Source organism: Caloenas nicobarica, chromosome Z (genome assembly GCF_036013445.1).
Source record: "Caloenas nicobarica isolate bCalNic1 chromosome Z, bCalNic1.hap1, whole genome shotgun sequence".
In the NCBI taxonomy this organism is placed as follows: domain Eukaryota; kingdom Metazoa; phylum Chordata; class Aves; order Columbiformes; family Columbidae; genus Caloenas; species Caloenas nicobarica.
This window is the reverse complement of record NC_088284.1, coordinates 34,489,063-34,501,911: the sequence shown is the minus strand read 5'-3', so window position 1 is coordinate 34,501,911 and position 12,849 is coordinate 34,489,063. Positions and strand designations below refer to the sequence as shown.

At 36.2% G+C, this 12,849-nt stretch overlaps 1 protein-coding gene across 1 annotated transcript in view; it reads left to right on the top strand.

Moving 5' to 3' along the window:
- The window catches only part of HSD17B4 (hydroxysteroid 17-beta dehydrogenase 4), a 59,536-nt gene extending 47,883 nt beyond the window's left edge, over positions 1–11,653 (top strand). Inside the window, exons 22-24 of the mRNA XM_065657132.1 lie at positions 348–486; positions 9,155–9,282; positions 11,082–11,653. Of these exons, the coding sequence (XP_065513204.1) occupies positions 348–486; positions 9,155–9,282; positions 11,082–11,171 (357 nt within the window). The 3' untranslated portion in view covers positions 11,172–11,653. The remainder of the gene's footprint in view (positions 1–347; positions 487–9,154; positions 9,283–11,081) is intronic.
- Positions 11,654–12,849: the final 1,196 nt, after the last annotated feature.

Below are 12,849 nucleotides of genomic sequence, written 5' to 3'. Positions count from 1 at the left end.
CAGTTTTTTCAGAGAGACATGGAGAGGGTGGCAACTTAGAAGCCCATAAAGAGCTCTAATTATAAAGCATATCTCAAACCGTAGTGATAAATGACAAAAACTGTAAAAGCAAGATTTGAAATAATTCTCAAGGAAGAGTCCATGAAGCATTTTCTGCTTGAGTATACTATTTAATGCTGTGATAATTGCTAGAGGTGATTATTTGTGGTGGAAGAAATCTCAATTGTATTTAATAGTTCTGCAAGAGAGACTTTCTTGGGCACAGTGCTTGAACTAATAGATGTATTTAGTACTGTTAAACAGAGTTTCAGTTTTAAATTCTTCACACTCACTCTCTTTTTTTTAAGACTGCAGGGCTGCAGAGTGACCTTGTGTTTGAAGAAATTGGTTGTCGTGTAAAAGAGATGGGAAATGAATTGGTAAAGAAAGTAAATGCTATATTCCAGTGGGACATCACTAAAGATGGAAAAACAGCAACGCAGTGGAGTAAGTCATAGCTTTTATATAATGCCTCGATGCATTTTTTAATGAAGTGAGATTAATTATACTCATTCTATTAAATGGATTTCTTGAAAATAAGCATAAGATAGTAGATGGATATTCACTGGGACCTAAAAATCTGAATGCATACTGAATGCACAAGTGACAAGGAGATCAGATAATCTTCTGTGACGGCAGTTACTAACCTTTCTAGGAATACACTTCTATAACTTGCATATTTAGATGTAGTTGTATGTTCCTCTAGAACAAGAGTGCAACTCTATTTACATTTTCCAGAATGGATCACAACTGCACTTAGAGATGTGAGCTAAATTAACCTACTAGGAGTTCTGTGCTACAGTAATTAGTCTGCTGGTGATGTACAAGCTAACTAATCTAAAGTATTTATTTCTATTGCATTGTTCTTGTCACTTTAGTGAAAATATAGCCCAATTCATTTCCATTTAAATTTTCTGAGATTGAGGTTTAATTAAGGTGTAATGATGCTTAGCCATTCTTCAAACATGGGACTGGGTTGATGAAGAGAAGCTAAAGCTTGTGGTAGCAGTGGATCAGAGGGGAGGTGTTTCCTGGTAAGGTGGATTCTACAAGTACATGCAACTTTCTGATGGGGACAAAACTACTTCCTCAAAATCTTCTTTACTTAAATTCTCTTCCACTCACTTTCTAAGGACTAGTATTTTTGCAAAAACAGTCTAATTTTTGTAATTGCATATGTTTAATAATATTTGGAATTATTCTTTTGTTGTTGTTGTTTGTGGGGGTGCTTTTTTTTTTTTTCTTTTTTCCTGAGGTGTCCTAAATGGTGTATTAGTAGAATGTAGAGTTTTCCAAAGGGATAGACCATAGTCAGGTTGTAACTTGCAGGCATATGCTTTCTGTGGAGAAATGCAAGGCATGGGGTCAAGTCTGTCACTTACACTGCTTCATTTTGGTTGGTCTCAATGGTTTTGGGGAGATAGAGCCGAGGCGGGCTGCCCATTGACAGACTGAGGGGAGTGACTGGCATGTTGGTAAGTCAGATCTGGTCTGCATTGTGTTTTGTCTCATGGACTGTGACTTTTTAAAAACTGTTGCTAAATCTTTGCAGTGTCTGTTCTCAACAAATGGTTACTGTGTTTAAGAAACTACTCTTCCTTTTACAGAGCGATTTAGAAACCTGTAATTTCATTTTCTTTTTTTTCCCAGAATCCCAGCAGGGATTCTGAGCAGCAAGACTTCTTTAAAAGGTTCAGGAAAAATGTCATACATAGATTGATCATGATAGATCAGTTCTACCTCTCTTTCTTATTAAGACTTTTTTTGAGGGATAAAGGGTGATTTCCACTTGGATAGCAGTTAATCAAGGTATTGAATATACCTGTGTAGATTATGCAGGCTGAGTACCTATACATCAATATGAGAGGGGGGTTAAATACTGCATAATTCAACTCACAATATCTGTCCTAAAACTCATTACTGCTCTTAATTATTCCTATGGTCTCTACAGTTTTTCACTTTTATACTCAGTAATTTTAATGATAGTCGTGTAGAAACTGGACAGAACGTTTTGAAGTCTTTCTTGTGTTCTTGCTTACATTTTTAGAAGTTGTATTAGAAACACAAACTCTTGAAGTGGATACTTGTGTTTGTAGTGTGTCATTCTGGGATGAATCAGTCTTGTCTATTGTTACATGTGTAACTAAATGTAATTTAAATGACGGTCATGTTTATAGTGACAATCAGGAAACTACTTTTCTTCAAGATGGTTTATGTTTGTCACCTAAATTCAGTATGATGTATGTTCGAAGAATGGAGGGACAGATCGATGGAAAAAAAATCTGGTGACGAGTGTTCAAGACACGAATTAAATTTCTCGCTCAGGAAGACCTTAAGCTGGACACAGAACAGGCACACTTTTAAAGACTCAGGCCTGAGCAGAGGCCTTACCTGCCTCATGAGACAGGGTTTTATTAGTGGGGCAACAGGTGAGTGTTTCTGCCATTGTATCCAGAGAGAGTGTAATCCTGCTTTGAGTAACTCAAGAGTCAGCCTTTTCTGTTTTTCAAATAAAGCTTGTTCTCTCTTCTGTTTCTTGCTGAAGCAGTGGGAAGAAAGTACTGTCTTCTTCCAATGCTTATTTCCCTAGCTAAAAGAGATTAAATAGGCATAACTTTTCTTTGCCTATTTCCCTCTGCTTCTGTTGCAATACACAACATCTATACTTTTATATGAGTTTGGAACTACTTAAAGCTCCTTGTGGGATGGCAGATGGAGGAAGAAATCTAATATTTTAAACATTTCCTGCAGCTTACAGCTATTAGGAACTTAAACCAAACATTTCCCAAATCTTGGAAAAGTTACTGCAAATTTTTATGCAGCACAAGGCAATTCTTTCAAGCTTAGGTGTCAAAACAGTGACTAAGGTTTACGAATGACTGTAGCCTCTGTGGTGTTGCAAATCTGTAAGGCTGAATGTAAATATCTAGGTGACAAGAAGGGTGTGTTTAGCAAATGTAGCTGACATTTCTCATCAGGAATATTTGTATGCAAGCACTGCGTTTGTATATAACCTTTTCAAATAATGTTCTGTGTCATCCCATGGTTTGCTGAATACTTTTGTATGTCTTTTGGGATTTGAAGTCGTTAAACAAAGCCAATCTTTTCCAACAAAGGAATGAGAAAGCAGGAGTCAGTTAAAATTAAACATTAATACTTTAAATACTAAATCTTGATGTCAAAATATTAAAATAAGTCTGTAGGCTCACTGGCAGTGTGTTAGCAGTTGTGATAACTGTAGTGTCACTCTTGCATTTTGTCCTTAAGTGGATTAATAGCATACTGCTATTGCTGTCTGTTTAGTAGTAGATTTCTAATGGCAAGGTCTATCTGCATGATTGGATATGTTTTTAAACACTACCTAGTCATTTAAAAAACCCCAAACAAACACAAAGCAAAAAAAGACCTTCCAGAGACAAGCATTTAAGATTATTAAGCTTAATTCTTTTTGCTTGTCTGCATATGTTGTTATTCACTCTTTGAGAGTATTATAATGTACTGTCTCTTCTACAAGATGCCAGCATAATTCAATTTGTTTGGTGAATGTGGCTTTGCATTCAAAGGACAGCTTTCTTGCAGTTGAGATATTCTTGATAACCCTAAAGATTTCTGACAGAGCTTTGTATGGTCATCAGGAAGACTTCTGTAATGCACATGAAAATGACAGCCAATTTAGAATATGTAACATTGACAATGCCATTAACTGACTTGAATTCTTGACTTTTTCTGTTGTTAATAGAATGGGAGTTTCTGTACATAATTATAAATGTTAGCCTTTGACAAATTAATTTTTTACTTTTGAAATTGAAGATGATAGTAAGCTGTTACCTTTCCTCTAGCTTGAATTTAATTGTGTCACTATTTTGACCAGTTTCAAACATGCTTGAGATTTTAATGTTAGTCAGTAGAATTGCACTTCTTTACACTACATTTAAATTTGGCCAACCGATTATTAGTTGGTCTTCTGTGTATACTCATTTTAAATCTGTTTTCTAAATGCTATGCCAAGTTAGATATAACAATTTCAAATTATCTTTTCTTAAAATTGAATTGCAGTTTTGAGAGCTAGATCTCATATCGTACCTAGCTACCATTAAGCAAAGAGGAAAATATGACATGAAAATTATTTTAGAATTCTGTTCAAGTGGATAAATATTGTGTATTCCTTCAACGTATGGTCAAAATTCTTGATGTTATCACTGAAACGAAAATGTCAGGAGGTGGACTGCTTCAGGGGAGACTTTTTTTTGTTGTTGTTTTAAGCCTTGAGTTGATGCTAATTGTTTCATTATCTATCTTCTTTTTAGGTCTCTCTTATGAGGGCCTCCCAGGCCTTTACAGGCAGTGTTCGTTGTTCTTTTGGGCTACCTGCTAGCCTCTTTATTAAATTTTTTGCATAGTTGTGCAGATTTGACTTTTAATTTTTTTACTTTTCACTTTTGCACAGCTTTATGCTGTTGTGAAAACTGCAGCAATTGACAGCACTAGAAACAATCTGGGCCCCGCAGCTCATTACTGTCTTACTCAATGATTGTAGCTACAGCATCTTCTGCTAATGTCCTTGAGCCTCTTAAGATCTGGGAGGGAAGCAAATAAGAGAAAGCAGCAGTATGAAGGACTGCTGTGAAATTCGTTCCCATGTACGCAGTTATTCTGGTCGTATTTGTTGTTACGGAGATGCTTCTTGATGGTATTGTTAATATTAGTAACACCAGTTTGTTTAATTAGCAATGACCTCTACTTTTATGCGGTTCTCTGTGGATGGTGTCAAGCCATGGGGAGGTGTAGAACCATTGATGTTGCACACAGGATGTGAAATTTTGGACAGCTCATTTGCTATCTGAACAATGTTGAACTGTAGCCACTGACAACTGGTCTTAATTAGTTATATTTCTTTATAGAAGCAAGCTGTTTTAATTTAACAGGATGCTGAAAATCCTCTTAAGAAGATAAAGCAATACAGATTTTGGCAGTATCAAAACCTAAGGAATAAGATAAGTGGTACTGGAGCTACCTTTTCTTACCTTTTAACAAAATTCTTGATTGTGATTCCTCAGCTTTGACTCTTTCAGTTGGCTTCACTACCTAAAATACGCTTTGCTCTCTCCTGAGACCTCATTGCAGCTTTTCAGTACCTAAAGGGGACCTAAAAGAAAGCTGGAGAGGGACTTCTTACAAGGGCATGTTGTGATAGGATAAGGCGTAGTAGCTTTAAAGCAAAAGAGGGTAGTTTTAGATTAGATATAGGGAAGAAATTCTTTGCCATGAGGGTGATGAGGCACTGGAGCAGGTTGTCTAGAGAAGTCGTGGATGCCCCATCCCTTCAAGTGTTCAAGGCCAGGTTGGATGGGGCTTTGAGCAAACTGGTCTAGTGGAAGGTGTCCCTGCATGTGGAAGGGCATTTGGAACTACATGATCTTTCAGGTCCCTTCCAATCCAAACCATTCTATGATTCTATGAAGTCTCCTCTTTACAAGTAATGGAAAACTACCCCAAAAACTTGCTCATCCTTTTTTTTTTTTTCTAGGAGAAAAATAAAAAAATAATTAGAAACATACAGGATAATTTTTCTTGCCTCGTGGTGTACACCCAGCCTAGAGTATTCAGATGACAACTGAGACTAAACTACGGCACTGGCACAGGAACAAATGATTATAAACTAGCAATGAAAGAAATGAGCCGAATACCAGAACAGATTCCAACCATCAGAGCAGAAAAATTCTAGCTTTCCAAAATGACCAGAGAGGGTGTCTTTATGAGATAAAGCTATATAACAGCAGCCTGCTGTAGCAGGGAACAGTCTTGATGCAAGTCCTTCATATGTGTCTTCTACATATATATCCTCCTGGATACAGGAGGTTATAGCTACCATCTCGTCACTGCAGCTTGCATGCTGCACTTATGACAGCAGCAGCCAGCTTGATAATGACTTGGTACTGGCATAGCTGTGTCACTGCTCAGGTGGCTGGTGACCTGGGCAGCTGCCAGGCAATGACCTTGTGCGCAGCCAGTGCAGATCCACTGCCAGTGCAGATCCACTGCTAGCAGTAACAGATGAGCAGCCTAAAGGTGTCTCTGGTGTTCTCTGTTCCAGCAAACACGTAGCCCCCATAGCTGCTGCAGATACAGCTCCTCCAGCCATTCACATTCTGCCCACCTGGCAGAAAAGCAGAATCAGTGGAACAGTAGTTATTCCTCAATTTTTTGTTTTTACTTGTATACATTAAATGTTACATTACAGTAATTAAATATCTATGAATTTTCATTGTTCATAAGATGCTATTGTCAGAGACATAATGAATAGGTCAAAAAATTATGCGTATATATTTATATGTAGGCTAAAACAGTAGACATTGAAATTATATAGCAGGTAGCCAGTGAGCCAAAAACCCAAAGATTTGGGGCACTGGTTTTGTTTGGCCTTTGAAGAGTGCCTTACCATTTCTAGGAGAGAAATACTAAGCAGTCACATGATTTTTTGGTTGTTTGGTTGGTTTTGGTTTTTATTCTGCTTTGCGGAGTAAGTAGTAAGTAACTGCAGTACAAGATTCTTCCTTCAAAACAAATGGAACAACATGTCACCCACTCTTCATTGCCTGAAGTGATACTGCATCATAAATTATTAAGCAGTTTTGTCATAATTTGTCAGATGTTGCCAATCAGCTACACATAATGATTCCTTTCCAGTTGTCCTACCAAAGTTTTATTCTTCCAAGAACTGGAAAAGAGGTGCTTTCAGAAGAATAATGAAAAACAACAAATTGATAAACTCTTCTGAATACTGCTCTAGAGAGCCATTAACTATCAGCTAACAAACCTCAATTTAAATGTCTTTTCTCTATGGAATGACATGCTGAAATGAAGTAGCTTAACTCTAAAAAAATGATAAATATTTTATAACCATTGAAAATAAAGGCAGTTTTACAGTAATAACATACTATTAGATTTTTTGGTTGTTTTTAGAATTTCTAATAAGTTATAATTTGAAATGGATTAAGGCTTTGATGTGACTAAACGTGAGACAGTTTTGCCCATGGTACCATGATTATTCAATGTTTACAGGCATATTTGTGCTTTGAGAGCTTACGATTAATTATAGATGTGGATTGATAAGCGGTGCTCTTGAGACTTGGATAGGAAATGGAGGAGAACAGGGATTGTAATTATCTTAAGGATGTACTATATTCAGATTAAAACCTAGGAGCTGCTAGAACTTGCATGAGTCATTACACCTTTGTAATTCTAACTTTTCGTCACCTAAATTTTATACTGATGAGACTGATGGATGAGAATTGTCAATGAGATATATCAAAACTGTTTTACCAGCCAGTGTTTAGTAGAGAAGAGGAGGATCTCTTTGGTCTTGGGAGATGTTATGTCAGGTTTTCAGCATCTGGGTTCCCTTCTGGAACAGTCTGGGAAGGGCAGGGACAGCCAAAAATATAATGCACACAAAATGAAACACAAGAAGGGACTCATTCTCTTTTGATTTGTAAGGTCCAGAAGTAATTAAAAATAAATAATTAAGAACTATAGGCATCCTAGAAAACCACATGTGTTTTGCGCGTTTATATGCGGGGCTTGATGACCAGTGCTGTTTGGCTCAGAGAGAGCTCGGTTTGGCTACGTTGGTGTGGTTTGTTACATTGCTAGCATTTAAAAGCACATTGATGATTAAGCTTGGCTAACTTAATCTTAGGAGCTGGTATCCACTGTGAAACTTGTGTTTGTTTTTTCTTTAAATACTAGCCTGTGCCTGTGTAATCTGTAGTAGCAGTTTCTAAAGGCTCACATATGATGTTAGACTATAGATATTAGTAACTGTTTTGGATCAATAGAATGTTACACAGCTTCTACCCACAAACACAGAAGGCATAGATTGTTACAACTGGTGCTCACTACTTTTTTTTCCTTTCTACTCCTCTTGTTGCATTAAGTTAGTGATGTTCATTAAACATGTTCCTGAAGATATAAATTACCTTAAAATCAAGTGGGTAATAATAATCCAGCATGTCAGTTCTCACTGAACATCATTGTACACTTAATTCCCCTTCTAGTTCTAACTGGATAAATATTACTTACAACAGATTTCAGAAAACGAAAGACTATATAGACCAGGAATAGCTTTTGTCTGTTTGAGTTTAGTTTACCTTACCCTTTCAGAAAAATTATTTGGAAAAAAATATGTTAGATAGCTTATGCAGAAATAAGTCTCCATAGTTAGGCCAGTGTCTTAAAACTTGGCAACTAAGAGAAACTGACAATATTAGTATTGGCTAGGCAGCCATGTTTCTGTGATTAGAGATGTCATGTCCTTACGGGAACGTCCACTCGAATAATTTTGGTTTATGGTTAAAAAGCAGGGGCCATGAAGAGGAAAAGGTGTAAAGGGAAAGACTGGGAATTTGCAGACTCTGAGAATTATTTGGCAGGGCACATCTTGTCAAAATAATCTTCTAATATTCTTCTAAACAAATGACACAATACCTGATAGTGTTAGCCTTTTAATAGATTATTTTGGCAAGTCATTTGGTGTGGGAAAAGAACACTCTGAAGCTCCAGACACTTTGAGGAATTTTTGGCTTTCCAGAAGGAAAAGACAGATATTTGGCAAGGTTTTAAATATTCTTTGCATGAAGAAGAACAGGCTATATTGCCTGTGGGGCAGAACAGGGAAAATGCTGCATGTTTGAACACCACCATATTTGCCTTCTCTGAATATGAGATGCTGTTTTAAAACATTAGAGACTTATTACTAACTTAAGCATTTTGCAGTAATTGCACAAATTAATATCTTCTGAATCTTAAGTGTTTAAAAATGGTTTTTGCCATCTATACAAGAACTTTCAAATGGCAGTCCTTGCTGTAAACCCCCTTCTCCTTAGTACAGGAATATTTTTAAATTTTATTCTAATTTCAATTATTTAATTAAAGATGAAGAATTGAAAGCTTTTCATTTTCTAAGTGTCTGTTAGCTCAAGGTTTATGTTTATATTGGTTGATTCACAGTAATAGATATGATTGTTCATAGTAATAGATAAGGAAAGTTGTGTTCTTCAGACTGAAAATTTTATTTTGATTTTGAAATAAAATTATCTTTGCTGCTTCTTCTTAGCAATTGACTTAAAGAATGGCTCTGGAGCAGTATATCAAGGACCTGCAAGAAGTTCTGCTGATACCACCTTCACTCTCTCTGATGAGGATTTCATGGACGTGGTACAGCGGAAGACCAACCCCCAACAGGTAAAACCTGTTTGTCACAGACATACTTGCATGGGGGAATATTACTTGCCTTAAATCAAGCTCTGGTTGATGACTGCATTCTGAAATTGAAACACTGGATATTTTGATAGTGCAAACCAGATTCAGATGAGGTATAAGCACATCATTTCTCTATACTGAATTAGTCAGAAGATATGGAATTTGTTCCATCTTTGTCATCTTGAGACAAAGATACCTCAAATGACTTGGCAGTACCAAGTTAGTTGTATGTTCGTTTCCTGACGCTTCACAATATATGATTTGCAATGTTAGGGTTTGTCAGTTTGTTTGCACAGGCTGTTTTGATTGGTCACATTGCAAGAAGTTGGTGTTTGTTGCAATATTCTAATTTACTGCTACTACTGCAGCAAAGAGAAATCTCAAACAGTACATACATGTAGATCCATTGAAACTGGTCAAAATTTGCCCAAACTAGGTAGATTTTTAAGGGAAAGCAATATTTAAGAAAGATGTGTAATCTGGGTCTGCACTTTTAGCTTCTTGGAGTAGTCAACTACTTAAAACTACTAATGGTACTAACAAAAATGCCTTGTGTGAAAGTAAATTAAACTGTCACAAATTTAATATGTCAGCTTACAGATTAAAGCTTGAGCAAATGAAAACTTTAATTAAGCTCATCATATATCAAACAGTTCATTTTCTTTGATCCCAAGCAGAAGTCGTTGGAGACTTTGATTGTAAAATTGGAGAAAAATGATGATGCCAAACTTTTGTTCTAAGTCCTACATACCACATGACCCTCTGTGTAGCGCAGGCATAAAGCATAAACAAACAAGATGTTGACGTATAGTCTTCAGAGTGCTAAAGAACAGTGATTGCAATTCCAGAACATTATCTCTTCTTAGGCATTAGTATTTTCTTTGAGTTTCTGTGAAGTTTTTCATCTAAAGAAGCTCAAAGCATCTATTCAAATTCTTTTCTGCTGGCTTTCTCTATTCCTTATTTGAATGTATTTCAAGTTAATGGAACTGTGCAAAAGCACATTGTTTCAGAACTTGCAAAGAGCTTTCAAATTGCAAAGCCACAGTGAGGCAAAACTATTAAAAAATATTGAATTAGATTGAAAGAGTGTATACAATTCTTTGAAGTAGGGACAATAAAAATGTAATATACCAGCATTTCAGTGAAAATACTGGTTGATCTATGATTCTGCAAATGCAATGAAATCGTGTTTAGTTCCTGTTTGTTTTAATATGCTGCATATAAAGCCAGTGCATTTCTTTTGAATATGTGTGTATGAACATTGTGCAAGTTCCTATTTGGATTTCTTATGAATTTGAGTGAGTAGCTGACCTTTTCATTAGGCCTTGGATTTTCGTTAGATGACCTTTTCATTCCATTTCCTCATTTCATATAAGGATATATAGATATCTATAGCGTAGGGAAGGGAGGACTGGAAGGTTTAATTTTGTGCCCTGGTGAAGTTTCACTATCAGCTTCTGTGACGAAGTTAGTCTCATACCAGGAATAGTCCTCTGTCCTATATGTAGAAAAGAAATGGAGGCCACTGCAGTCGTATTTATTTCACCCCTGCTAAGTGATAGACTTGGCCTTGCCTGCACTCTAGATAGAAAACTGTGATTCTGGATGATATTAACATTGAACTTGCATGTTTTTTTGTTGATGACCAATGGGTATTGTGCACTGAAGGGTTTCTCTTGAGCACTAAACAACAATCTTTGGCTTCTTGTTTCGTTCTAGCAACTCTTTGGATTGTGGTCGAACAGTTGAATACATTTTTTACCCTCTGCTTTTTGTAGGCATTCTTTGCTGGTAAACTAAAAGTGAAGGGGAACATCATGCTGAGCCAAAAATTGGAAATGATCCTGAAAGATTATGCCAAACTCTGAACTGCTTGATCATGTACCACAGTAGTGAAGAACAACAGAAGACAGAAACTTCTAATAGTTCAGATTCGGTGATAGAAACATATACAGGCTGCTTAACATGAATGTACTGATTTACTATACTGCCAGTATACAAGCTGTTTTAATTGCTGTAGACAGATAATTATGCAATGAACGTTAATATTGTCCCTTTTTTTGTTTCTTAGCAGTGGTGGAGAATCATACTTCTCTTATTGCACACCTTTATCTAAATAAAATGTATGTAGTTCTTACAAAGATAAATATATTTCTATATTAATTCTGAAGAAAATTAAACCAACACACCTCTTTGATATCTCCTTCTATGTGTCTGTCAGTCTTCATTTATATTGTCTTAGGTACACTGTTTAATTTCAATGGATGTAGCTGGTTTATTATTAAAATTAACATTATATTTTGTCTTAAGCTCTCATGATCCCATTAAAACAACTGAAGATGGAAGTCAGTCCCATTTATTTATATCCTGTAATTATGTATTTTTTCCTGTGTGGGAAAAGTCTCTTGAACTTTAGCTCTGCCTGCCTTATTTAAACAGTCCTTTTTATATAAGTTAGTCTTATAAATTACATGGGAAATGGTAAGCATTAATTCTTTAGGGGAAATGTTTTGATCTGAGAGGTATTGCACTGTGCCAAAACCTATCACTGTAGCCAAATTGTTCTTCATGTAGATTCATTCTTGTGAGGGCCACCATCATGGCAACAGGAAAAGAATGAGTGAATTCCTGATTTTGTACCTATGGCCAGAGCTAAGGTAGCAGCTGTGGCTGTATGTTTTCCTAAAGAAAGTATGCTCTTATTCACTGATTGTCACATGAAAACCTGGAAGTTTGATTTCACCAATGTAACCAACATTTTGTGCGCTCAGTAATTTTTTCTCATTCAGATTTGTTCTATGTTGATACCTTTTGAAGAATTCAGGCCATCTAAGACTTGTCTCCTTCCTCAGAATGACAAAATCATTTGCTTTATCTGAGGGTGGATTTTTTCCTTTTTTTTTTTTCTTTTTTTTAATATTGCAAAACTGGGAGGTACATCACTGCCCTGACTGTAGGAGTAGACTGTAGCCATTAAAGAGCCTTCTGGGACTACAGATAAATTTGACGGTTTGAGGACAAATTCTACATGCTGTAATACTGAGTCAAATTTTTATCAAATTTATTTCTTCACAGCTGTCCTATCAGCCATGTTTTCATTCAGGCAGAGAAATATGAATCTGAAGCATGTCAAGTATCTCACATAAATTACATCATGAATAGATGTGAGGCAGAACAAATGTGATGTTCAGCACCTCGAAGAAGCCATCCAACAGAAATGATTGAAGAAATGTCATTTAACCACTTAGCACTTACCTTTTTCACAGCAGTCATTTCTGTATATAAGTGGGACCTAAGAATTGCCTGTACTGCCCAGCTTCTATTTACCAAGCAACTTTGTGGCAAATACATAAAGGTGTCTTCTGGTACTTTCTCTTAAGAATTTGTATGAGAAAGGCAGATTGATTGCAGCTTTGTGTATTTATGCATGCACATGGTGCGCCCCAAAAAATTAGTTTTCTACATGTATATTTCCTGTCTATAAATCTATACATAATGCCATAAAAATATGTGTATTAAGAGAAAGTAACTGTGAAGAACTAACTT